Genomic DNA, 27,419 nt, shown 5'->3' on the forward strand with positions numbered 1-27,419 from the left:
TTTTAGAGCCAGATATCAGCCTGTGATCAGGACACATGCACACGTGTGCGCTGCCTCGCAGTGAATGTGGGCTGCAGGTGCGCAGCGTGGCCACTGGAGGTCGCGCTTTCCTCAGAGTCACAGAGGAAGAGTTGAGGCTGTTTTTTAGGGATGTGGGTCTGAAATGCGGCAGCAGGAACTCAGCACAGTTCAGTCGTCGTTGAAATCAATGAGCTATGGATGATTGCGCTCCAGTTTCGCGTCACCCGTAGCGCAGGGAGCACCTCTTTGTGGCGGAATATCATCTGTCAGCAGGTAAGGCGAAGGTGTTTTCATGGTGACAAACGGTTTTTAGTTGCAGCGTAATTGGTTTGTTAACTTAAATTAGTTTGACTATCTGTATTGGAAGCCATCAGTGGATGTTTGAAAACTAGAATTGTTGTGAATTAAATCACATTTTACTTTTTTTTTTTTTTTTTTTTTTTTTTTTTTTTGTAGTGTTTTCTTCCCTCATAGTCGACTTAAATACCCAGAAAGTGAGTTTAAATCCACTTAATTAATCTTCAACCCTTTCTGTAAACATTTCTGAAGCACAGTAAATATTTTTCTTATGCTTGCATTTTGCACTTTTTATTTTCAGGTGACTGTACTTTTCCTCTAAAGCCTTTTATAATTCTTTATGATTTTCATGTCTCACAAGAGACAGATTTGCATCTTCAAAATTGGCCTCATCAAAAAGCTTTTTTCCTCCTGCTTTAAAATAACATACAAGTGTGAATGTTCCTTTTTCTTCAGCAATCCGCTCAAGAAATCTCTTGTAACTTGTGTCTTCTTGGACTGACCCAGCTGTGGTGTTCAGCGCACATCTGGACGTAGAGCTGATTTTTAGGATTTGCTTTGCCAGCCTGCTCTCAGTGCGTCCATCGTAATGTGCTCAGTTAACCTTGAATAAATGCACCAAAATCTGGAGAGTTACATTATTCTAAATCTGCTGGGGTTTCGCATTAAAAAGCTGATTGATTTGTCGGGGGCCTCTTTAACAGCCTGCTGTCAGACATCAGTGGCGTTTTTTGTAGTGGAAAAGCGATTTGCCCAACAGGAGCAGGCCGCATGTTTGAAGCCAGATGGTTGGAACTGTAAAAGAGCAAATAACGCTCATAAAGCTCTGAGGTCTGGACCTGGTCTGTCTTGTGGTTTAGGTGGGTTTCTCTGTTCCAGCAAGTCCACTTGACTCGTGGAGTGTGATCAAAGGCCTGGTCCCTGCTGTTTCCACCTTTTTTTGTCCAGGATATGGAGTAGACTCACACTGGCATCTTCCCGAGCTTTGACACACTGTGACGTTTACAGCCGAGCAGCCGCTGAGCTCGGCCGCTGCGTGCATTGCAATCACCTTGATGACTAACGGCTCATCATTATCATCATCATCCGACCACTGTAATTACCTTGAGGTTGGATTCCAGGTATAAATTTTGAAATCTTGAGGTTTTGCTGCCTGGTGATGATGGGTTTGCCAGCACAGGGTGCATGCTGTGTATTAAAACCTCCATTAGACCTCAGGTGATGTTTCTTGAGTCAGCAGCTGTTGTTGTTGAAGCTTTGACATTGTATCACCAGAGTCTGATCTCTTGACGATGCTGAGACGATGCTGTCATTGCTCATGTCATCCTCTGGCTTCATGTTTCCCATGACAGCAGACAGTGTGCCAGTAAGATGCAGCTACGACTGCGCTGACCGACAGCAGCAGCTCAACGAGTCACAACACTGGACGGCTGACGGGTACGTCTGCGTCGCAGCTTCTACACTCACACCTTTTGCTAATTTAACCTCTTTCTTTAAAAGGTGATGTAGCCACAAGCCAGTTTGAGGTTTCGGCTGTGGTTGGAGCTGTTTCAGCTCGCTGACAGTGTGTGTTTGCAGCTGCAGCCTGGATGTGATACTGGGTCAGAGTGTGAGCTGTAACCCTGCCTGAGTGTGCGATGTGTGGACCTGCCCTGCCCCTGTGCCTGCTGCTCTGGATAGTCGGGACGGCCGTTTCCAGGACACAAGGTTTGTACGTTCGGCGTCCAGTCGGTGCTTTTTGGTTCATTGAACTGACTGCAACTCATTTTAAGCGGATCTTTAGAAGTTACCCAAGACCCTAAAAGGTTAGGGTTAGGTCGACAAGTCAAGCAGATACTGAACTGTTGGGACGATGGAAGGAACTAACTGTATTTATTTAAAGAAATTATGTTTTCATCGGTGTACACTCACCTTGAAGTAAGATTTGTTGTGTTTTTAGAATGAGCTCTTTGTAACTGAAGCATTGTAAAGGCTGGACGGAACTGAAATGTCACGTGCTCTCAGGTGAGGTGGTAGCTCCTGCCAGCCTGAGCGCAGAGGCAGGTCGGCCCCTCCTGCTCGTCTGTAACGTCACCACGGCCGCAGGCGACACCGTCCGGCAAGTGCGCTGGCACGACAGGCACAACAAGATCCTCCTGGCGTACGAGCAAAGCGCCCCCGTCCGCGTCAGCCACCAAGACCCCAACGTGCAGCTCACCGCCTCCCACAACGACGCCAGCTACATCACCATCAAGAAGGTGCAGCCTGATGACGAGGGCTGCTACCGCTGCGTCTTTGACGTTTTCCCCACGGGGCCGCAAGAAGGCCAGACGTGCGTCAGCGTCACAGGTCAGTCTGGCTTTCACGGAAATCTATGAAAAAAGACTCCCACCGTCACAGAGATTGCAGTGGTAGAGCATTTAGGGTCCTTGAATACAATGTTCCTCGATGATAAATCAGTTTTTCTGTTTGTTTTGGGACTATGGCTGCTTACTTCTGTTGTTTTAAAGAACAAACTATCTTAGATAAGCATTTTTCAGCGCTGCAGCTCACACCTGACATTTGATCTTTTATGCATTTTTCCACAAAGACAAAGCCTTTTTTCTCTCTGGAGCCCCTACGAGACAGGAAGTAGAAGGTTAAGGTCTGAACTCCCAGACCTGCAGGGGAGAAAGCCCACCCAGCCAGCTCCCCTTTGGCACCTCCTGTTGTGAAACATGTGCTTACACATTTTTACTGCTCTCAGGCTCCTCCTGTTCCCGCTGCAAACAAGCGGCAGTCCTGAAAAGTTGTCTGTCGGCAGAAACAAATCCAGCAAACATACAGTCGCATGATCACACATTGTGTCGTTCTTGATTTAGAATATCAGTAACAGCAGCACGTCCTTTGTCGCAGGTAAAGTGCGCCTGGAGGGCAACAAGACGGCCGTGAGCGGGCAGCCGTCCACCCTGTCCTGCTGGTACAGCCTCCCTGAGAGGGTGCACCAGGTGCTGTGGAGGAAGACGGCCGAGCAGGGCGACACCACCACCGTGGCCTCCTACGCCAAGCGCGGCCACCAGACCGTAGCCGAGCAGTTCGCGGGCCGGGTTAGCCTGAGCCGCAGCCTGGGCGACACCCAGCTGACCATCCGGCCGGTCAGGACGGAGGACGAGGCCTGCTACACCTGCGAGTTCCACGCGTACCCGGACGGCACCAGAAGCGCCACCGCCTGCCTCTCCGTGTATGGTGAGTTCCAACTTTAAACGCGTACAAGCTCTAAAAACTGCGCTGAACTAATGGAACTCCATCCAGTCTCTCTCTGTCCGGTAAATGAGCCTTCGGGCTCCACGCCCACAACTTAACGCACCGTTTCTGTTAAAACCCTTTCTTCTCCAAGCACCAAGCTGAGATACTTCAGTGATATCACTTGAGTCATTTCCTCTGACCTGCCATCACTCCTCAGTGCAGTACAGGAGCACACCTTTCGCCATCTCCCTGTCGGAGACACACCTCGGTGATGCCATCGCCAGTGAATTATCATGCTCGATCAAGCTGTTTTGGAAATAGCGACTTATGACTAATGCAGACATTGTTCATGCCGAGACGTTTCCGTTCGTTCCTCTTCTCCTGATATGCCTGCCATATCAGGAGGATCATGATGTAGCATCTGGAAAAACAACAGCAGACATAATACCAAAGATTTCCCGGTGGAGCTTTGCCATGAATTCTGAGAAATTTATTGTTGATAATGTTGATTTGTCTTGGAAAACCAGAGCGTTTATAGCCCGAGATAATTTGCAGTGACTGTCACCAGATTGGTTTTTATTACAAATCCACAAAAGTGAAGAAGGAAATACACACAGAGCAGCACAAAAAGCAATATTTAAGCATATTATATCATTCCTCTACTGTCTGGACCTTTATGGTGCCATGTGCTTTAACACTGTACAACTCTGGGATTATACTGTCTGGAAATATACTGTAGGATGAGAGGAAATGTGTGTGTGTGTGTGTGTGTGTATCCAGGCACAGCACAGGAAAGGGAAGCGCTGTGTATAAACAAACCACAGGCCGCCCTGAGGTGAGAGTTATTCTAGTCATTAAACGACTTTTCTGACCCTCGCCGACACTTAACGCTGCCGTACTGCGCCACAGAGGTGTAAACCGGCGCTCAAAAGACGAGCGTAACCTCTCTTAGACATCATGAGCAAAGGAGTGTGAGTCTGTGTTTGTCTTCCTCCGTGTGTGTGTGTGTGTTTCTGCAGTGATAATGTTGACTGAGGGAGGGGTGCCGCTGAGGGGAAAGGGGTGATTAATTTGGGAGAAAGCCCAGGGGATGAGTGGCTCACTGTTTCCCCAGACACAAGGCGCCCAGTGTGTGTGTGTGTGTGTGTGTGTGTGTGTGTGCGCGCGCTTCTCGTTGCTCTGCTGAACAAGCTTTGTCTTAAACTGACGGAACCAGAGATCCAGACACACAAACACAACCGCACAGTCCGTAAAAGCTGCTTCGCCTGTTTTCTGGCGGCCGGTCCGAGGACAGCTTGTGCCATTGTGTCCTCGGGGCAGATTGACAGGCGATGTGCTCTGTCTCTCCATCCCCATTATGAAGGCCGAGGGACAAATCTGCGGTCGCTCAGACAAAAAAAAAAAAAAAGGCAAAGTGTCAGGAAGCAAGAACCAGTGTATGATGAAAGTGACTCAAACAAAATGACAGGAAATGTGTTAACACTGACTCTTAATGAACGCAGTCTTTCTTTCACCAGTTTTACCCAAACCAGAGGTGAGCCATGTGACCTCCTCCTCGGGAGTCACGGAGGCAAACTGCACCGCCCAGTCCCGGCCCGCAGCCGAGATCATGTGGAACATCGGCGGGGACAACCGAACGCTCGGCCCGCCCATTTCGTCCGCCTACGACCAGGGCGACGGCACGACGGTGGTGACGAGCACGCTGTTCTTCCAATCAGGGCTGCTCAGCGACCTGTCCGTCAAGTGCACCGTGCACCACCCGGGTCTGAAGAAACCCCTGACAGTGTCCCTCAACACAAACGGTGAGGAGCGAGGAAATCCTCTTCTAATGGGATTTTATCAGGTTAAACGTCCAGTTCATCTACTCAAATACTTGAGAATAATTTTGAGATACTTCAGTATTTTCACGTTATTTACAAGATTTGTTTCTAAAGATTAAAGCCTTTTTTTTTTACAGCCTTTTTTTGCATATGGCGACTTCCAAAGAGAGACATTTCCTCTTTCTTTCCTGCTCCATTAGTTGTCGCATGACCCCTCAGATTTAGCTTGTCACCCTTTGGAGGGGTTCGACTCTGAGTCAATCAGTCAAGCTGAGGCTGTGCACGCTCGCTCAGTCCTCCAGGGAGGTCTAATCAGGCGCGGTCAGTGGAAACACCTGGCAGGTGAAATTCATCCTTAAGCTTTTATACCTCCACAGTGGCTGGCAGTCGAGGATATGCTGGACAGGTGTGTAGAGAAGATGCATTTTCAACACACCTTCTCCAGCAATCATGATTTGTTTGTGTCATGTGCAGTCCCATCAGTAGATAATAGCAGGTACTCGTGTAAATACAAGATTAAATGATCCTCAAGGGGGAGGTGCATAAGAAACAGGCCAGAGGCAAAAGTACCTCCAGTACCAGTACTGAAAATGTGTAAAAACAAGTTTGGCCTCCCATCCTTGTGTGCTGAGGTGCAGTCGAGAGAAGGCTTTTGTTTTCCACATGTGTGTATTTTCAGCTGTGGCTGCTTTGATGGGGTCCTGAATCCTGTAACGTCGCGGCATATGAGAGGGATTATTGTCCTCGCGCCACATCACCTAACATGTTTAGTCCAGATGTCATAAACGTACACATTGTAATTTTGAAATGTAAACAGCGTTTTGGAGTGAGCTAAAGTGTGTGTGTGTGTGTTTGTGTGCTGCAGTGGGTCCAGCCATGGTCATCCTGCTCTCAGTGTGCGGTGTGGCGGCGGTCCTCCTCCTGTGTCTCTGTGTGTGTCTCTGCAAGTGCTTCATCTGCACCGATGGTGAGTCCCCACGTCTGCAGCTTCGCAGCCCACAAAAGGCACCACGGTCGCCCTGTCAAGCCGCACTCTCTCATCTGACGTGACTTCGCAAAACGTATTTCCAGTTCTTGATGAGGTGCCGTTTAATTACGATTTGTTTTAATCCACATAAGACAGAAAACGGTACTGGCGAAACACCAGTGTTTGCAGCAGCTGTGTGCTGCAAGGTCATGCCTGTGCTCTCGTGGTTTTCCAGAGGCATTCTGGGAAGCGCAAAGGGGTGGTTGCAAAAGAGTAAATTAGAGCATGTCATCAAAAATACTGCTGCTCCTGCTATGAGAGTGTCTGTTAGTGGGTTTCCCCTTGCCAATTTCAGTGCCCCAGTAGCTCAGGAAAACGTGGGTGAAGAAAGTGAATAAGAAGCACTTCCTGAGAAATTCCTAATGTTGATTCGAACGGCCTCAGAGTTCAGCAGAAGTCTGAGGTTTTTCTCGACATCCCTCAGGAGTGACTGTCAGTGTAGAAATGTGAGGCCGAGCTATTGAAAAGAGTGACAGCGACTGAAAAGCAGGCTGAGCATCTGAGCACAATGCAGGCTTTTCCACGGGACTCTTTCTACTGCGGGGCCGTTATCGTGGGAGAGGAGCATTCAGCTGATATGCAGTGCGTTGTTTATCTTGTGGCCTGTTGTGCTTGGCCAAGTCTTGAGTGCCTGTTGTCATTGGATTGATTATGATGTTCACATTTCTTCTGGTTAAAGAGAAAACATCCTTGGTTTTATGAGCCCTGACAAGCAAACCTCAGAGGAGTTGAGCAAAGACGACTAGACTGTGTTTTTTTTTTTCTGCTAAAGGTTGCACTTAAAGCTGCTGTTGTCAAGATTTTTATATTGACAATAGATCACATGATTGTGTTTGTATGAAGGGGGCTGCTTTTTGTGACAACCACACAGAGAATTATCACCCGACTGGGCAGCTCCCCTCAGCTCTCCAGAGCATTTCAGCCGCTTTCAGCTTATTGTTTTGGTTTTCAGGCCCACAGCTGCATTGTTTCGGTTCACTCCCACCACTCTCATCGACATGCTTCCAGACGCAAAGTTATAAAAACTGTACTGTACCAAACAAGACAAATATATTGATGAATAATGGTGGCATATTTAACAGCAAAAAAAAAAAAGCCAGACATTTCCCCCTGGAGTGTTCACAAGTTCATTCACAAGATGTCATAATCCCAAAAACATTACAAAAAGCTGTGTTGGGAATATGTCTGATTCAGGAGTTGGAACCTGGCACTGTAAAACTTTGCTTGAGTAAAATAAAATGTTCGAAGAAACCACAGTAAGTGGTTGACATCAGTCAAGCCAGCTCGCTTGTAAACTGCTTCACATGCTGATTCAAACATTCTCCAATTGGCATAATGGCAACTGATTAAAGTTGGCCAATTCCAACAGTAACAGACGGCCCATCGGTCGTCCAGTGGTGCCCGACAGCCGACTGGAGTCTGGGTGTGTCGGGCCTCAGAGAGTCAGACTACGGTCGAAACCATAATTGACTCATTGGCAATAATGGGCTATTGTGTCCCAAAACGCTAAAAAAGGGAATATTCTTAACTATATGTTAAGAAATAAAGGAGATTTGTGGAATTCAGCTGTTCCAACTGTTTGCAGTGTGGAAAAAAAAAAATGTCAGAGGAAGTGAACATGGCGTAGGTGCATGGTGGTAAAGTGAGAGTGAACAAACCACGCTTGAAATGCCTCACGTTTCTCTGAAAGCACACCGTTAAAGGTCATCTCACAGCTCCTTTCCACACAGAGGTGGCAGGCGTGGATGCTTATTCATGGGTCATCAACACTCCCTTGACTCCTGTTAACACCTTTCCCACAATCCCCGCTGGGTGTCACGGAAACTGTGTGCTGCCAGCGCAATGTGGCGTGTGTGGACAGCTGCCCGCTTCCCCTTTATCACAGATTTTCTGCCCGCCGAGTAGAGACAGGGAAAACCAAACCCTCTGCGGCAGTGACAGCGGCCTTGGCTGACGTCGGCGCTCTCGCCGGCCAAACAAAAGTGGCGGCCGTGAAGGAAGAAAAACAAAAGTGGGAGCTGATGTCTCAAGGTCAGGACGGTCTCAGGGCTGCTCTCGATTTAGCTTGTGTCACAAGAGTCAACCAGTGTTACATTGATATTTTGTCGTATCTGCGTGGACCCTTGAAAGCTTTCTAAACGGTCGAAATCTTCTTGAGCATTTCCGAAGCAAAACTCAATCAGATGATTAACGACTTTCCGTTTTCCTCCGGCTCTGCCTCCTCTTTGTTTCCTTGTGCGATAACAATGCTGAGGGCATCCACGCCCGCTTTCCTGATGCCTCAAAGATGGAAACCCGCTGACATATCGCCTTGATTCCTACATTCCTCATCGCTTCATCACGTCAAGTTCCAAAACCAACATTGAGGGCTTTGTTGGCACACAACAAAACCCTCAATCACGCAGTAGATGCAAGCGCGTCCGTAACTCACAAGACGGGTTAGGGACAGCGTTGACACTCTCGATTGTTATATTTGCATGTGATTGATAGTGTTGTGTTGTGAACCAGATCTTGCTCAAGTATCTGTGGCCGAAATTCAGTCGAGTTATCTTGAGTGGATTGCGGCTGGGTCACTGCAAAAATAGATTGGGAGTCCAAGTTTCCTCGTTTTCCAACTCTGTGGATCCTGAGCAGAATAACAAGTGGTTGCGCTGATTGTCTTGAGTTCGCAGCCAGAAGAAAAGACCCCCTTTCTCCGTCTAATCCCTTGGACTTCGGAGGAAGACAGACATAAGGGGGGCCTTGAGGAGGGAGCAGCGACAAGGAGGAGCGGAGTCCGAAGTTGAAAGCCTGCCCAGCTGATAACAACGCCCCTTCTCACACTCGACTGTCCAGACACACACGCACTGTATTTCCCAGTCTTGGCCTGGCTGAGATGTGCCAAGGAACACAGGCTTTTACTATGATGTGATGCAGATCGCCGTTTAAGGGAAGAGAGCTGTGCTGCAGCTGTGATGCGACTGTCCCAAGGCCTTATTTGGAGCTGATTCACGTTGTCACAACTTCAAGAGGCCATTGTGGGAGTATTGTCACACATAATGGGGTTTCACGCCTCTGATCTCTGATGTGTGATCCAACAACATCAGTATTAGCATCAAATTTAATGCTAATACAGCGGCTGGTGATCCACAATGAAAAAAAGGTACCCCGACTTAAGAAATTCGACTTTTCAGAAACAGTCCTGGTCTCATACCGAAGAAAAAGTTCAGATGAAATGACGACAGCTATCATCACATTTTGATTTAGATGTTCCTTCATCATGATTGGTGCATGAAAGCACACAGTGTGCCACCTCTTTCCAGCTGAGCCCCGCCAACTTTAAATCAGTATGAAGACCACAAGACAAAACCATAACTAGCAGCAGATTGTTTTGTGGTCTTGTCAGACCCATGTTCTGTAAAACCCAAAGTATCTGCATGGCTTTGATGCCATTAGATGTACCTGTAAATCAGCACTTCCTCTCTGAATGAGGCCAGAGCTGCAGACCTTCCTCGTTTTCTAGCAGCTGTTTGAAAGTAAAACTCGAAGCCGACAAATATTTAAAGTGCGCCTGAGATGCTCAGCTGCAGAGAAACCCACCATGGATGGCTCGAGAAGTTGTGATGTCTGCGGCTACAGTTGAACCGCGAACCGGCCACAGAGGCTTCCGTGGTTCCCTCTGAATCAGTGGGCGTCTTTCGGCCTCTGCCTGCTTCAATCACGGCTGGGAAGGGGGGGGGGGGCCGAGGCCTGAGGCTCTTCCAGTAAAATTCTGCTGGTCTATTTGTGTCTGTGTTTCCATGATTGTTTTTTTTGGTGTGGCCGGGTGGAGATGTACAGACTATAAGGTATGGTGGTGGTCAAGGGGCAGGAAGTTACCCACAGATAAAGGCCTTTTATTCATGGAAGTGAGTGTTTTCAGTGGCACCCTTCAATCTGCAGCACCGCAGGAAGTTCAGGGGAGTGACCATATCCCTGGTTGCCCTTTCAATCACGAGGACAGGGCTGAGGGAAGCACTGACTGTTCCTTAGAGATTAGGAAACACAAGCATAAAGTCACGATATCTTAAAAAAAAAAAAAAAAAAGACAGCAGCAACACACCAAGTTGTTCACATGGTGAAGGTGCTGCTCGCCACACTGCAAAAAATACCCATCTTTAACCTTAAAATGATTGAGAGAGTGAGCCATTTTTCTCTCTCCGAAGCACTTTTTGGCCTCTGCGGAGTCGATTGATTTTCCTTTTCTCTGTCCCGCACAGCCGAGTGACCTTGTCACTCTTGCTCTAATTGGCTTTTAGGCTGTCGACTGTAGACTTCCCTCCAAGTGAGCCACCTCTAAATAACTCACGTTGCCGCTACGTGTACATCGAGGTGTGGCAGGCACTTCGTTCTGGCTGTGGAATTCCTGCAATGTTTCGTTGTTTTCTGCATGTGGTCTTTATGGATCTCAGTGGGCGTTTTTGGGGGCTCTGTGTGTGCGTACAGACGTGTATGTGCCTGCTTGTTTTTGCATTCTTGTGGGGGATTGATATCGAGTAATTGCAGCCCATCGGCCCGTGACGTCGTGACATTTTTGCCTTGAAGGACTTCACAGGAGTGCTCCTGTCGAGACGTTTTTTCCTCACGTTCTGTGTGAACCAATTTCCAACTTGGATGCTTTGATGAGTACAAGTGGGCAATTTCTATTATTCAATTTGTGGGGAAATGACAAGTTGTAGCTGTAATCTACATGGTCACAAATTTAAAAACTTGTGTTGATAACATTTTTATCGTTCAACGTTGACTAACATTACTATTCCTATTGGTTTGTCCATAGCTTTGGCCCAGAGTGAAATATCTCACCATCTATTGGATGGATTGCAGTCCTCTGACTCTGAGCTAGCACCACTGTCAGCTCATATTTTCATGTACACATATGTTCAATACCATCAGCCGCAGCTCTACTCTTTGTTTCATGATAATTAGCAAATGTTAGCATTTGCTAATCGGCCAATACTTATGGGCCAGTTTCCCAAAAACGTGACGCCGAACTCATCGTGCTCGGTCCTTGATGAGATCTCAGGTGTGTGCTGTCGGGAAAAGGCTGTCACATCCTGACGGGACAGAGGAAGGATCTGCGTGATTAATGGAAAGGAAAAAAATGAAGCGCTGTGGAAAGTTTCTTGGGACAAAGCTGACCTCCTAACTGTGTGCCTCCCTCTCTCTTTCTGTCCAGACTGATTTGCAGCCCCGGCGTCACTGCTGCTTTGATGAAGGTCCAGCGGAGCTCTGAGCCTGACCTAGCTGCTCAGCACCGTGCCCTCCAGCTCAGCGTGCAGAGGAAGGGAACAGAGCTTTCACAGAACTGAGCCAACGCTGCCGGTTCTGCTCCCACGAGCCGTGAAGACGCGCAGACACGAATCTATGTTGTCATTTTACTGCGAAGTAAACAGAACTAAAACCACGTTATTTAATGCTAGGTGTTACACTTACAGTAGAAAAGTTGCCTTGGTGAAATCCTTGTGAGATGAATAAGGGGTATTAGATTTGCACCCGTTTGTCTTGTCATCATGGAGGTCCAGTGGTGGGACTGAAGTGATGCTCTGTCAACTAAAAAGGTTGTGGTTGCAGTGTGTGTGTGTGTGCGTGTGTGGTCAATTCTCAGATGTTGAACTATATGATAAATTATATATATATGTTAATTTAGGTTCGATATATCTTGCCTGAGTGGAGTTTGCTCAGTTTGAAGTGTGTTTGACTGCAGATGTTTCCACTGTCGCAGCTGCAGCTTCTTTCCTCAGGCTGTCAGACTCCTCAGCTCGTCCTCCTCCCTCCACCGTAGATGATAGCATTTCATGTGTAGCGTAAAGGGACTACTACTTGCATTTCATTGTGCAACCCTGTGTTGTAGAATGATCAATAAATTAACCTTGAACCTCAGTAATAAAATCGACTAGATCGTCAGTTGTCAGTCAAAAACAGCACGGAAGTCGTCTAAAAAACACTTTTTCTGTATTCTTTTAGAGAATATTGATCGAAATCCACCAGACTTTAACTCACACTTTGCTCAACTCTGATTGGTGTACGATATGTACAGTATGTGACATCGCCTTTTCCCACCTGAGTCCAGTACACTTCAAACAACAGACAAAAACACAAACACAGAAATAACCAAAACTGTCCTAACCTTGGCACAAAGTGTTTTTTCTTCATCTTGCTCGCAGCTGATTGAGAAAATAGTTTTCCAAGGCCATCGAGGAACATTTAAAGACACATCAGCTGTTCTTCGCACTGCTGCCTGATCGCCGTGGTCCTCCAAACGGCCGCCACATTACGTCACCTGAAAACCATCTGCGGTCATCGGCCAGGGTGATGATTAAAAGGAGCCAATTTTGAAACTAGACTTACAAATTACAGTAAATCAAACAGAAGCAGGGGCACTGAGGCTAAAATCTGACTTTTAGTGAACCAGCCCTGTCGTGACTCAGACTGAAAGGATGGTTTGAGAGGGAGGGAATGAAAGGGTTATTATTTATAGCTGCTGTGTTGTGCGGGACAGGGGAAGGGTGGTCGACCTGTAACCTCCATGTGTTGCCCAACAGATTCCTGTGTGGACGAACCCTGCAGCTGTGAGTCACTGTTTGTGTGAGACACAGAGTGTGTGCGGGTGTTTGTGCGTTTCTGCGTGTGTGTGTTTGTTTTGAGAGCAAAAGATATTTGGAGTGTGTCCATATGTGTGTGTGTGCTTGCATTGTTGTACAGTATGTGAACTGTAGGGAGCACCAGTGTTAGCACACTTTAGCTTTTTATTTGGGAAAATATTAATATGGGCCTACGTGGGCTGTGTACAGTAAGGTTTAATTTTGTAGAAAAACACATTTATCCGAAAAAAAAAACATACTTTCTATTAACGATTAAACACCACTGTTGGATACAATTAAACTTTACAGTAAAGTTATCTGTATATACGGATGATTAGAAAGGTTAAATGTTAATAAATGCCTCCATCGAAGTAAAAACTTAGCTAAGTCGTCCATTTGCTGTTTCAGTTCTTTCGGTTTAATAATCATGTGTGCAGTCTTTTGAACAGCATTCACCTTTTTAGTATCTGTAAGAGTCGAGACTTAGTTTCCTGTCCTGGTGCTAAAGTTAGAAGTGAATCAGAAATAAAAACTGAGACTTTATCTGCTGCTGTTTCACTGCTTATTTTTATCCTGTGCCTTTGGGAGACATTGAGTGAGAATATCAGATGTTCTCTTACAAATAATACCTCAAGTTTGTAGCTCAGCTCTCTCCTTTGGCACTGCTCTGATGTATGAAGACTGTGGGTGGCGCAGAAACCTCACCAGAAAGTTACACAATAGGAAACTCATTTCCTCCGCGGCCCACTCCAGTGACTTTACTCTTTCACTCCCAGACCCTACGAGTGGCATAACTCTGTCTTGGTGGCTTATTTTAAATGATCTATGACTAACCAATGCAAATATTTAAAGGCTTAAAAAAAAAGCCTGAAATGAGCACTGTTGCCGTTTCAGGTGTTATTACAGTGAGTGAGTCGCGAGTCATGGATAAATTTGAGTTTGACGAGAAGCTAGTCATTCGAAAAACACGCTGACAGATCATTGCTGGCATGATATTAAAGCATGCCATTAATTCCACCTTAAGTCTGCAGGATGCCATTGCTTTTAATGTTCCTTCTCAGGAAACATTTTAACGTTACTGGCCACCAATTGAGAGAGACGATTGCAGTTAGCGAGCGAGCAGAGGAGTCTATCTGTTTGAGCTATTCAGTCGTTACTTTTAGCTAACCGTTCAACTAAAAGTAATGAGTGAAAATGGGGGTTTCGGGTTAACCAAATGCTAATTGTGCTATGCTAATAATGTTAAATATCAAGTTTGCTCTTCTTAAAAAAGAAACCGTTTTCTTGAGAACGGTAACCGAAAACCTTTGCCTCTCAAAAACCAATCATGTGTCCTGACTCTTTATCCAGGTTGGAGATTCAGTCTGAATTGGCCCGTTCCGAACATTTTCTCCAAACATCTTTCATGTAAATAAACACCTTTTTTTCCCCCCAACAGTTTCCACAAACCTCACAAAGACAGGAAAGGGTAAGTAGTTCCTTTGTTACTGGGAGTCACTGTGACATTTGACAGATTTTTTCTGATTATTATTATTACACTGTTGTCATTAAAGCGAATAATTTGACGATTAATAAAAACAGTGAGGCTTATCTGGAGGAAACAGCGTGCCAGCTTTGAGTGGACTTCACAAAAAAAAAATCACCGGTGTGTTTTTGTTTGGTCTCATGGGGGCTTTTAATGTTTATGGAGTCAAACTGCTAGGAAATAATGATTTCAGCAATCACTTAAGTTCTTTTTAAAAGATTTTTCATGAGTTTGTTGGTCTGTCTGCATCCTCTTGTCAGATAATAATAAGATTTCATCAGGTCAGTTACCTTTTTTTGAGCTTTGCTTTTAAACCACTAGGTGGCGACCTTGTTAGTGAGAGTCCTCAAGTTTACCCCTTGTTTGTCCACAATTTGTCCAATTATGTTCCAAAATAACAGTGAAGCATCTAGCCTGGATGTGAACGATGTCGACGTCTAATTACAGCTTTAAACGACCCACAAGTGCCTCCACTTCCTGCTTTGTAACTCTCTTCATAAGGGGCAATAAATCTCCCCCACCTGCATGTCTCACATGGTGGATGGTGGGCGATGTACTATGTTGGGTGGGGTGTATCTATGTTTGTGCAAGTGTGTGTGTGTGTGAGTGCCTGTGCCAGATTGTGCAGCCGGTGCAGCAATGTACGTCAGCTTTTAGCACTTTCAAACCACAGAGGTAGCACATCCCACAGGCCACACTGCTCCATGTGCTTCATGCAGCCCCTGCACTGTACCTACAGCTCCCCACTATCGCTGCCTCGCTCTCCACTCGTCCTCCAAGTCCGTTTTGAATCGTGTTTTTGACTGTTTACCCAGCTGTGAAGGACCCCCCCACCCCCCCCCACCCCCCGGGACGGCTTCAGTTGCTTAATCTGTGATGATCAAGATCTACAGAGAATTATTAATCAGTTGATGTGGTTAAAGTTTTGTCACCACAAAGTCACAAGTCCATGCTTGAAAGTCAAGATGCTGAGCAGCTGTTCAGTTTGAGTTAGTGTTAATTCTTAATATAAATATTATGTCGTTGCATGCTAGATGTCAAGGTTATGCATAGCAGCTAAAGCATTTGATCCAGTCTCTGAAAATGAAATGTTTTCCGCTCATGATTGTCGGCTTTGTTATCGTTCGCTCATTTTTTTTTTAACATTCCACGTCTTTTCGACACATGACAAACGTTGCTTTTCTCGTGTCTCTAACAGTCGTGTTTGGATGTGGTTCCTGTTGGAGAAATGAAGTGCTTCATGACCTTCAGAATCAAACTCGGTGGAGATTATTGGTTCAGTTATTGTTGAGTTTTGTCGCTGGTTTCAGTCTGAACTGAAAGGTATCATTTCCTGCAGTCAGGGTGGGAGAGAGTTGATCTTGTGATGAGCCAAAATAGAACAATAAGGAGGTATCCCCCCCCCCGTCTGTCTGCCCTTAACAGGTGCTTTAACAACCGTATGTGATGGGTGACTCATACTGATACTGACTTTACGCTGATTTATTAAATTCAGTCTAGTACTGTGTGTTTCGAAATCTCTGAATGGAAAATGTTGAGGCAAGGCAAATTTATTTGTATAGCACAGTTCATACACCAGGCAATTCAAAGCGCTTTACAGAAGCATAAAAATACATTAAAATCATACATTTCAAAGAAAGAAAGTAAGAAAGAGATTAGAAGAGAACAGAATAATAAAAATAAAATACAATTAAAGGAAAATTAAAAACAGACGCCAGTAAAAGACAATAATTTAGCATTTAGAATGATTACTTTAAGTAAAAGCTGTAGCAAATAATAATGTTTTCAACCCTGATTTAAATGAGCTGACGGTTGGTGCAGACCTCAGGTGTGCAGGGAGAGTGTTCCACAGGTGAGGAGCATAATAACTGAAAGCTGCTTCACTTTGTTTAGACCAATAGACCTGTCCCTGATGACCTGAGAGGTCTGGATACTTCATATGGAGTTAATAAATCTATAATATATTTCGGTCCTAGACCATTTAATGCTTTTGTAGACCAACAGTAAGATTTTAAAGTCTATTCTTTGACTCACAGGAAGCCAATGTAGTGATCTGAGGACTGGTGTAATATGGTCCGTTTTTCTGGTGTTTGTAAGGACTCGTGCAGCAGCATTTTGAATCAGCTGTAGTTGCCTAATTGATTTTTTATTTAGGCCAGTAAAGACTCCATTGCAATAGTCCAACCTACTGAAAATAAATGCATGAACCAGTTTTTCCATGTCTTCTTTGGACAGACATCCCTTAATTCTGGTTATATTTTTCAGGTGGTCGTAGGCTGATTTGGTAATGAGCTTTAAATGGTTGTTAAATTCAGGTCAGAATCAATAATTACACCAATATTTCTGCCTTTATCTGTTGTTGTCAGTGACATGGAATTAAGGTGAGCACTGATCTTTGACCTTTCATTTTTGGGGCCAAATACAAATGAGGTGACGCAACTCACTATGCAGCAGTATCAGCGTGAAATAAATGACTGAACTACATTTTCATTTTCAAGCTCTGCATACTCAACAGAATTTAATAGCATATTATACCGTGGCTTGCTGTTTAGCATGGTTTTTATCACATTTCATGTTTTTCATCTCCAAAGCTAAAGGTAAAGTTTTGAGCCATGCTAGCATGTCAGTGTAGGTCGGCCGCTCCACCACTTTGGTCCTCACTGAAACATCTCATCATCTTCATCATTTTTCGTCAAATTTTGTACATTCGTGGTCCCCAGATGATGAATCTTAGTGACTTTGGTGATCCCCTGATTTTTTCGTCTAGCACCACCAGCAGATGAAGGTTTACTTGATGGATTAGCAAAAAGTATTCTGCTATAATCTGCTTGTCTGCTACTTTAATTTATGACCAAATAACAGTTCCAATAAGACAATGTTAGCATGAACTTAGCTTTATTCTTTAACTGTAACACAGCTTTCAGGCTTTGTTTTTATACGCAATATGTTTACGTGACATGTGGTTTAATTCTGCTTCCTGTTCAGCAGTCGACAGTCTGTCGGCTCCCAAACGCACAACAGAGACTGTACTCCAGAAGAGAAGCTGCTTCAGTCAACATCAAAAGAGCACAAAGAACAGAGGTGCAAACACACACACACACACACACACACACACACACACACACACACACACACTAATAAAGATAAACAATCACATTTAGAAAAGGTGTCTGCACCGGATGTGTGCACAAAGATTGTTACCTGTACAGAAAGCAAAACTATGTACCTATACACATCTTACATTCTGCACACACGCACACACACACACACACACACACACGCACACACACACACACACACACACACACGCACACACACACGCACTCAGCCCTGGAAGGATGGTGGTTTCTCTGTCACTTAAGAAATTTCACTTCTGTATTCTTGTAGATTGATTTACAGGAATTAGAAGTTCACCAGCATGAGTTACAGTAGTAAGTAGACTGTGATGAAGAAACTGATCATATTTTGTCATGGTAAAAAAAAAAATTAAAAAAAAATTATTTATTATTTCAAACCCAATCAATAATTCCCAAAGCATATAAACATAAAACATAATAATAAAGCTGAACATTGCTCAGTAAAAATGTGAATAAATCAGATGTAAGTTACACGTCTCCATAATATCTTAAGATTGAACACAGCAGACTGATTTCAAAGCACAGGGACACAGACTACTGATCATTTTCATAGATATGAGTGGGAGGCAACCCACGGTTGGAGCGCTGGCGGCTCGGATAGGGTCCTCCGGATCTTCCTGCGTTACGGATACCTTGGATTGACATCAAGAGACATCAGTTTGTTTTTTTAGAATCATTTCAGTGAATTAGTGCTGTGTTACATTTATCGTTTTTGCATTGTCGCATTTTTTATCTGTTTTTTTTACTGATTTGTCATCAGATTGGACCTTCGGCAGGAAGTCTGCAGAGTGTGTGTTTTGCCGAACAACGACTGTATGTACAATACTCACCTTTACACACAGAGTTTGTTTTAACATGAAGTGTTATCACGATGACGACAAACACCACGATTCCAACAACGCGGTAAACAAATGGCCAGAGAGCTTCCTGAGTAGTTTGTCCTGTACCTGTTGAATATGCAGGATAAAAGAGGGCATTTAACTCAGCATCAAAGAAGCATCAGTACAGTACCTGTAGATTTAATTCATGTAAAAACATTCATGAGTTTTTTTATGCCGTGCAACGCAGGTGAAACAGCGACATCACTGTGAGAATGGATGTCGTTTTCTTAGTCAATCACAACTGTGGTGAGTTCCACACGGCCTGAAAGAGATTCATGTTGTTTATTTGCCGCACAAAAGGTGACTTAACTTCAGTCAGATTATTTAGAAATCAAAGAAGAATTCTTCATGAATCATTCAGTGGCAGTAAGAAAAGGTTTACTGCATCTATGATACCGTCGCTCACCGTGGACAGAGACGCTGATGACATGACTCACATACACAAATTAAAATACGCAAAGTTAGATAGGTTCCATGTAAGATAGCTTCTTACTTGTGTCATTCTTCTCTGTCCCTTTGGTAGACTCCTCAACATCTACAAAACATTACAGAGTCTGACTGATTCAAAGAAATGTTTTATATTTCCAACTGAAACCAGAATACATTTCTGCATTTACTGTTCAGTAGCAGTTAGAAATGTAAGTTGTACAATGTAAACATGGGTTTACAGAAAGTTAGACTCACCATGGACAGAGACGCTGATGACATGACTCACATACGCAAATTAAAATACGCAAAGTTAGATAGGTTCCATGTAAGATAGCTTCTTACTTGTGTCATTCTTCTCTGTCACATTGGTAGACTCCTCAACATCTACAAAACATTACAGAGTCTGACTGATTCAAAGAAATGTTTTATATTTCCAACTGAAACCAGAATACATTTCTGCATTTACTGTTCAGTAGCAGTTAGCAATGTAAGTTGTACAATGTAAACATGGGTTTACAGAAAGTTAGACTCACCATGGACAAAGACGTTGATGGCATGACTCCCGATGAGATCACTGCGACACTGATACACACCTGAGTCGCTTATGAGAATGTTTTGGAAAATCAAATACGATGTCCCCTTCAAAGGGCTTGAATTGTTCCACTCTGTTTTAATGTGGCTGCCGCTGCTCACATCGACGGGGACAGCAGTATCCTCAAGTTTAAACCAGGAGACTGTTGGTTTTGAGTTGTGGCAGAAATGAACTAGGCAGTGAATCTTTAGGCTTTTCCCAACGACAGCTACATAACTTGTGTCGCGCCGCACTTCAATTCCTGTCTCGCAGTTTGAATCTTCACCTGTAGAAGGAAAATGATAACAAAACATACTAATCAGACATGACATCCTCACCTGGTAACAAATATGACACCACATGCTGATGATAGAATGTGAAAGCAGTGAAAAGTTATCTAAACCTCAAAATCAGCCAGTATGAATGGCACAGAATTAGATCACAGAAAACGTTGTCTGGGTTTTTCATGCTGCAGCTGTGACCATCAAACTGAAAATTCAGGTCAGGAATTTATCTCTGGTATCTTTGTGGTTAAAGTTCTTGGTTTATCTTAAATTCTGCGCTCGCTGAATCAAATTCTTCCAATTTAAATGGGTTTAAGTTTGCTGGATGAGAGATTTGCGTTGGAGCCGCGGTTGGAACAACACTTCCTCATACCTAAACCAATGAACAGGTCGATTGTCATTGACTCCCAAAAAGACATGACGTTCCCAAAACAACATACGGTATATGAATGTTGGAGGGTACCAGCGACAGGTGTACATGACCTTCGCCGTCATGTGGTTAATGTGAAAAAGTGACAGTTTGCTTAGTTTTAGGCAGCGAAACTGCTTGGCTAGGTGCAGGAAAAGGCTCATCATCATCATCATCAATCATGGCTCATGTTAACGACATTGTGTACATCTGGGAAATAAGTCAGCGTTGACTTTTGGTTTTGAGCGGGACAAGCGGTTTCCTGTGTTTGAGGCTACATTTAAAGCGAAAGAGCTGCTCTGATGTCTCTGATGGTCACTCTGCTTGAACTTATGTAGTGCGAGATGCTGAGAAGTCGAGCTTTTACTGCCAGGAAAAAGCCAATTTTATGTAGATTCCACAGCCTTAAATAATCTATAAAAGGTGTGGTTAATATTTTCCATGACCCATCTACACAGACTCTACAAAGATCCTCTTGAGGCGTACAATGAACTAAAATCTGCTTTATAGCATCAAAGACCCAACTCTGTCAGTTTAACAGCTGTCCGTGTTGGACCATCCACAGTTGCTTGCATATTTTTCTTTTTCTTTCTTTTACTTTAAATTGATTCCAACTAAATTCACATTTAATCTCATTTATTTCCGAGTTGAATTTTAACACTGCACTGCTGAGTATCTGTACGCCTGGTATTGATTTATGATGTACAAAAAGTGTATTTGAATCCTTTTCCGTCGTTCTATCTTTAAACATTGCAAAACATAATTGATCACAATCGTCATTGAGAATACATTACTAATCGACAGAGAGACAAAGACCTCCTCAGACTGAGCACAAGCAATGTAGATAAAACAACAGAAACTTACTGTTAGCATCCAATGTGAGGAGTTGTGCCGCGAAGTTGGACACATGAAGAATGGTCAGGCAGAAGTTAAGTCTCATGGTGGAAACACTTGAAGAACCAGCTATCCAGCTCTGTCAAACAGCTATTTGTGCAGATCTGCTCCCTATATCGCAGTAAATGACAAGTGGTCTACTTTACTTCCTGTTTTTGATTACCGTGGTCTCTGATGTATGCATACCCCCTTGCCACGACACTTAACATATCACATTTTTGGCACACACACACACACACTTTAGTTTTTGAATAAACATTTTTGTTTCCACGGTGGTTTTACAAGAAAAACACAACGAAAGCAAGTCAGCAGTGATGGCATCATATAATCTTAATTCATATCTAACAGTTATGGATACACATCATGTTATTTGATTGCACAAGATAATAAGATTATTAATACATTCTCTGTTTCACAGTCAAAGAAGCACAATCAATAACTCAAAGAAGGTGTAAAACACAAAATTACAGAAGCTCAGTATTGTCAGCCATATAGTGAGAAGGTTAGTCAGTACTTGATATGGTACTATACAGGTTACAAGCTCATGAAACCCTTACTGTTATCAGATGCGATGGCACTCCAAAGAGTAGATTCAAGTTATGGATGTGCAACAGCACAAAGTCACAGTTTTAACCTCTGGTGAGTGCATGACATGAAACATTCAAACCAATGTCACAAACAAATCCACATCAGTTGTTGACAGTTTGTGGAAATTCCCTAAAAACACATTTACTTTGGTTTGCATTCGGCCTCTCCGGTGCTGCAGATATATACATTCTGAGGAATTCGGAGTCTAGTTTCAGCCCTTTTCCCATGGTGGTGTCATTCTATGGAGGCTGGTGCTCTCTGGCCATTTCAGTATTGAAGCAAAGGTTGATTAATGCGCCTGCAATTTGTTTGTATGATTTGAAGAAATCCTGCACCACGGCTCCAGTGAGATTATATCAGTAACGTTTCCAGATTAACAAAAACAATTCAACATTTTACTGTACCTTTACCTTTTCCAAAACTGTTAGCGTAGAAAGTAGCTGAAGGTGGCAAATTCATGATGTCATTGTTAGCAACTCAACAAAACATACTCAAGCTTGTCAGCTTTGCCATTTCTTGGTAATGCCGTATTTCTCGTCCAAAGCCCAACACTTACGCTGATTTTTTTGCTTATTGTGCCTGATTAGACCTCTTCTCTGCACTGAGTGGGCGTGTAGAGACCGTCAGTGAGTTCCTGAATTCTCTTGTTTCCTCTGTTTGGGCGGGATACCTTTATTTATTGTTTCATCAGACAGCATATTGGGCAACAGCACTGACGTTTGATCTCGGCTAATACTCAAACAGCAGCAGGTGGTACTGATGCTGTTGCAAACTTACATTTAATCTTTTCAGCTTTCAAGTGTTGGCAAGGACAGCAAAGCACCTTTTCTATTTGCATTCAGTCATGTGACATATGTGCCACACAGAGCCGTTGGTTCAGGTTGGTATGCTCCCCGTTGCCTGCTGTTGCAGGTGTGCAGGTGACTTTAGAACATCGACCAAATGGTGGAGACACTAATTGTAGCACTGATACCCTCAGGCCAGTCTTTAGAGTCTCAGGTAGATTGGGTGGGATGTCCGCATGCTGTGTCCAGAGAGCAGTTTTTACAAAAGCGCAAATAGAAACCTGTTCAAGTGAATTTTCTGTGTGGCGCCCCGTGCTGTGAAAGGGTAAATGTATCCACTTTTAATTGTCGGCCTGAGCTCCTCTGGGGTGTACCAGTCTTCTAGTGTCTAGTGGCCTGGAACACGGATCGCTGCATACTCTGAACTCTCCTCCTTCGGCCTCCGCGGCCGAGCAGCAGCCCCTGCTGGAGGCTGATGGTTGAGGGCAGCATACACAACAGAACCCCCCTCTTCCTCCACTGTCTTCCTCTGTCTCTTTCGGTCCTCTTTAACCTTGGCGTAGAGGTCCTTATTGTCTCTCGGTAATGGTAACTCACTGGGTTGTGAGGGCGGTGTCTTTCTCCGGTTCGATTTCAGAGATGGCGGCGCAGAGGGGCTTCCTCTTGGCGACGCCTGGAGGCTGGCGTGTGGGAGAGGTTGCTCAACCATGGGGATTGCCATATACTGCAAACATCAAAAAAAAATGTATGTTGTAAAGAAATGTTTGAAGAAAGAATGGCATGAGGTGGATGTTTGAAGTGTATCCTCGTATCACCTGATTATCAGTTTGCATCTTTTTCTTCGGTTTCCCTGCGTGATGACAGTTTGGTGGCATTAGTGTCACATTAATTCAAATACTTTCCATCATTTTATTGTGGAAAGCAGAATTCCTTTTAATGAGTAATGAGTATTCTCACCTTTACACATTTGCATCGATGCAACAGATATAATTATCACTATGATGACAAATGCCAAGATCCCAGCAGCAGCGTACACGTACATCCATAGATCTGCTTTGGGCTCAGAGCCTGCATTTGTGTTGCCTGTGAGAAAAGGGGGAGGTTCGACTCATGAATGTGTTGATGTCTTTAAAGCGAAGTTAGATAGGTTCCATGTAAGATAGCTTCTTACCTGTGCCATTCTTCTCTGTCACATTGGTAGACTCCTCAACATCTACAAAACAGTACAGAGTCTGACTGATTCAAAGAAATGTTTTATATTTCCAACTGAAACCAGAATACATTTCTGCATTTACTGTTCAGTAGCAGTTAGAAATGTAAGTTGTACAATGTAAACATGGGTTTACAGAAAGTTAGACTCACCATGGACAAAGACCTTGATTTTATGACTCCCAATGAGATCACTGCGACACTGATACACACCTGAGTCGCTTATGAGAATGTTTTGGAAAATCAAATATGATGTCCCCACCAAATGGCTTGAATTGTTCCACTCTGTTTTAATGTGGCTGCCACTGCTCACATTGACGGGGACATTAGTATCCTCAAGTTTAAACCAGGAGACTGTTGGTGTTGAGTTGTTGCAGAATTTAACCGGGCAGTGAATCTTTAGGCTTTTCCCAGCGTCAGCTTTATAACTTGTGTCGCGCCACACTTCAATTTCTGTCTCGCAGTTTGAATCTCCACCTGCAGAAGGAAAATGATAACAAACACATACAGAAGAGATCGTTTAGCAGTTTAATATGATACAGTTTTGACAAAGGAAGATGACACTAGAGCTTGAAAAGGTTCACGTTAAAAACATTTAAAGACCTTTTAAATACCACACAGAATGCAATTTAATACCGGCCATAATCAACTGGTTACATCCCATTTTTTCTGACACTTTGCAGCAGCACACAACAGTAATTCTGAATTCTACAATTAAGTGAGCACAACCTGGACTCAGAGGAGCAGCAGAAAGTGGATGAATGGAATAAACAGTTGAAAATGGTTCAGTTAAGTTTATTTAACATTTTGCTGGAATAGACGCTGGCCCATTAAGAGTCGATGAGCTTCCAAGTAGCTGTCGTTAGCTGTAGGCTACCCTGCAGATACCCTGAAGAGAGTGGTTGAGGGGATGTTCAACACATATTTGAAATACAGATCTGCAGCCTACTGTGTGTTGAGTGACATGAGTGAAAGGAGGAAGTACCATCATAACACAAGTTCAAAAGACCAGTAAACGTGTGCACGGCTTAATAGAGTTTGAGTGAAAATATAAAAACTAAACACACTGGAAAAAAATGACTCTGTGACATGTGATTTTATGATGAGTGGAAACACAGTTTGCATGAGAGGGAACTGAGAGTGAAAAGTTTAGTGTCTGAAGGGGAACTTCAAACCCACAAATCTGACTTTCACCTGTTGCAGACCCTGATACCCGCTGAGCGCTTTGCAAATTGCTGAAAGCTACAACACTGCTGTCAGCTGAACATCAGGCACGTGTGCCACTGCTCATGAGTGGCAGGCCCCAACGGTCACTCTTGAATGGTTATTTGCTCAATCCAGGAGTACTGGTTTTCTCAGTGACTTACATCCTGTTGAAAAGTGTTAACTGAAATGTTTGTTCAGAGCTGATTGGGTGACCGTTCAAAAGCATTTGCAAGTACTGCATTAAATTAAAGGGCAATTCCAATATTTTTAAACCTGGGCCCTATTTTTTTTTTTTTTACATATTTTGAGGTCTAAATGACGAATATGTGCAATGAGTTTTGGAATTGGTCCTGAATTGGTCCAGATCACCTCAGTCAGCAGCTGAGGCGAACACGTCCGTCACAGTAGGTACATCCACGAAAAGTGTTTTTGCTTCTGACGGGCTCAGATTGTGTCAACATTACGGGAAGACAGACAGACTTTTCCGTTAGAGTAAGATCCTTTTCATTTAACCAGAAACATCTGTCACTGTATCGCTCCATTTAAAGCCACCAGACTCCTTTGACAAAAACAGTAATTTGCCCACAACAACAAACAAACTCAAAGCAGGCGGCGGTAGACCAGCAACTGTTTTTGTCACAGGAGTCTGGTGGGTTCTGAAGAGAGCGATAACGGCTTCGGTTCTCAGTCAGAAGTGGCTCTCTGAAAAGGTCTATCTCTGAAGGGATCCTCTTCATAATGTTGTCAGAGACTTAAAATCACAGCCTGAGCCTATCAGTGGCAATAATAAGAACTTTAAATGGTCGTACTTTGACGGGCGCAGTTGCCCTCAGGGACCACGTTGCAGCCATTGTAGCCCACTCCACAGCTTCCCAAAACCTTCTGCACCTGTTAGTCATTTATAAAAATCCCCAAATTACCTTTTAACGCTACTGATGTCACACATGCATGGTGGGAATATTGACACGTCTGATTATGAGTTTGTTTTGAATGTTTATTTGAAAAGTTTGGTGACTCAGTGCTGCCAATATTAGTCATCATAAAATAATACCTGTTCCGCTCTCAGACCACATTGAAACGTTTAAGGCACAAGACACGAGCGAGGGAAAATTACAGAAACTGTTACGTCCCTCGTACAAATCATTAACACTTCAAACGGACAAGGAACATCGAGTGGGCGGACGATTAATAAGTATGATAATGAGTAAATCATTATTTTTATAAATATGTCTTCCTTTTTCATACGCATATAAAATCTCTATCTGTTTCCATTTTCCAGCTCCCACACACGCGAAAAACACACCCTCCTGCTGCAAAAGAAATTGACTGAAAGTAGATTTTTTAGAACCTAAAACAGACATTATGCAGTTTTTACTTTTACTGCGTTCAATAGCTACTCATGATGAAATCTGCACGCTTTTAAAGAGAAGTACATGAGGAATACATAATCACATTTGACATACAAATGCTGATATCTGCTCTGACTTTTATACCAAACTGTGCCACTTGGATTTGGAAGATGATTGAACACCACATTGATCCTTTCAAAAACTGTGCAAGTATATATTGTAAGTATATTATCAAACCTCTACCATGTACACAGCACGATAAAGTCCATGACCCATACAGAAATGAGGCCCCCAGAGAGTTTGGATCGTGGTCACGGTGAACTTAAAAAAGCTGAGTATTCAGCCAAAAAGCCTGATTTAACACATTACAGACCTACAGAGGAAAGAAAGGTAACACTACACAAACAGTGAGAAAGCACCATATGCAAAAAATAATAACTTACTGTTAGCGTTTACGGTGAAAAACAGCGCTGCCAACATGGACACATGCAGGATGGTCCAGCAGTGGTTAGGCCTCATGATGGGAACACTCAGAAAACCTGCAGTCATCTTCCAGTCGCAGCCAATCCAAGTGGGAAACGTTCCTCTGAGCACTGCATTGTTATTTGGTTAAAAAAAACAACGACACATAAGTTCTGCAGCTGAGGATGGAGATACTCAAGCTACATGCTGCTTCCTCTTTCACCTCTCTGGTCACTCCCTTCTGAACCACTGCCTCTTCCCCCTTTAAAGTAGGGTTGCTGAGTGCAGTGGAGGGGAGTGAAGGTCGGTGGGTGGTCCTGCTTCTGCAAGCGCTGCAAATCCGGTGAAGTCAAGCATCTCAGATTAGGGGGTTCCCACCGTTTCAGAGTTTCAGGTGCAGACCCTGCTATGGTAGAGTTATTGTAAAGACCTCATGATTTACTATAGTGTCCCTCACTTACAGAACTTGTCATTTCCGAGTCTTGTTTCAGTCTTTGCACCTTGACGGCTTCACTTCTTGGCAGTGTCTGTGGCTGACTTCCTCTCTCCTCTCCTTTCCTTTCATCTTCACCATCTACGCCTCTTGCAAAGTTGTGCCGCCTTGTGCAGTGTGTTAATGTGTGTGTGCGTGTGTGTGTGTGTGTGGTTCCTATCAGACAACCCCACCAGCCTGTGGATTGCTTGTCTGTCAATGATTCAGTCTCATTCAGGTTTTAGAGCAC

At 43.9% G+C, this 27,419-nt stretch overlaps 2 protein-coding genes across 5 annotated transcripts; one reads left to right on the top strand and one right to left on the bottom strand.

Annotated features, from left to right (window-relative positions):
• Positions 1 to 170: 170 nt before the first annotated feature.
• Positions 171 to 13,511, top strand: LOC143316005 (OX-2 membrane glycoprotein-like). Of its 4 annotated transcripts, none has more exons than XM_076723663.1 (9): positions 193 to 294; positions 1,267 to 1,439; positions 1,671 to 1,755; positions 1,897 to 2,025; positions 2,323 to 2,646; positions 3,193 to 3,522; positions 5,040 to 5,324; positions 6,208 to 6,309; positions 11,564 to 13,511. In XM_076723663.1, exons 4-9 carry the CDS (start codon positions 1,956 to 1,958, stop codon positions 11,566 to 11,568), a joined length of 1,116 nt encoding a protein of 371 aa, XP_076579778.1. In that variant the 5' UTR covers positions 193 to 294; positions 1,267 to 1,439; positions 1,671 to 1,755; positions 1,897 to 1,955; the 3' UTR covers positions 11,569 to 13,511. The 4 variants fall into 4 exon arrangements, with proteins under 4 accessions (XP_076579776.1, XP_076579778.1, XP_076579779.1 ...); XM_076723664.1 differs by lacking the exon at positions 1,267 to 1,439 and adding an exon at positions 478 to 515 and having other exon boundaries at positions 205 to 294; XM_076723661.1 differs by lacking the exon at positions 1,267 to 1,439 and having other exon boundaries at positions 171 to 294.
• A 7,893-nt stretch (positions 13,512 to 21,404) lies between these two features.
• Positions 21,405 to 26,977, bottom strand: btla (B and T lymphocyte associated). Its single transcript, XM_076723783.1, has 6 exons — positions 26,679 to 26,977; positions 23,834 to 24,157; positions 23,643 to 23,684; positions 23,429 to 23,554; positions 23,287 to 23,321; positions 21,405 to 23,195 (listed from the first exon to the last, which is right to left on the bottom strand). Exons 1-6 carry the CDS (start codon positions 26,782 to 26,784, stop codon positions 22,860 to 22,862), a joined length of 969 nt encoding a protein of 322 aa, XP_076579898.1. The 5' UTR covers positions 26,785 to 26,977; the 3' UTR covers positions 21,405 to 22,859.
• Between the last annotated feature and the right edge of the window lie 442 nt (positions 26,978 to 27,419).

Source organism: Chaetodon auriga, chromosome 23, assembly GCF_051107435.1.
Source record: "Chaetodon auriga isolate fChaAug3 chromosome 23, fChaAug3.hap1, whole genome shotgun sequence".
Lineage (NCBI taxonomy): Eukaryota > Metazoa > Chordata > Actinopteri > Chaetodontiformes > Chaetodontidae > Chaetodon > Chaetodon auriga.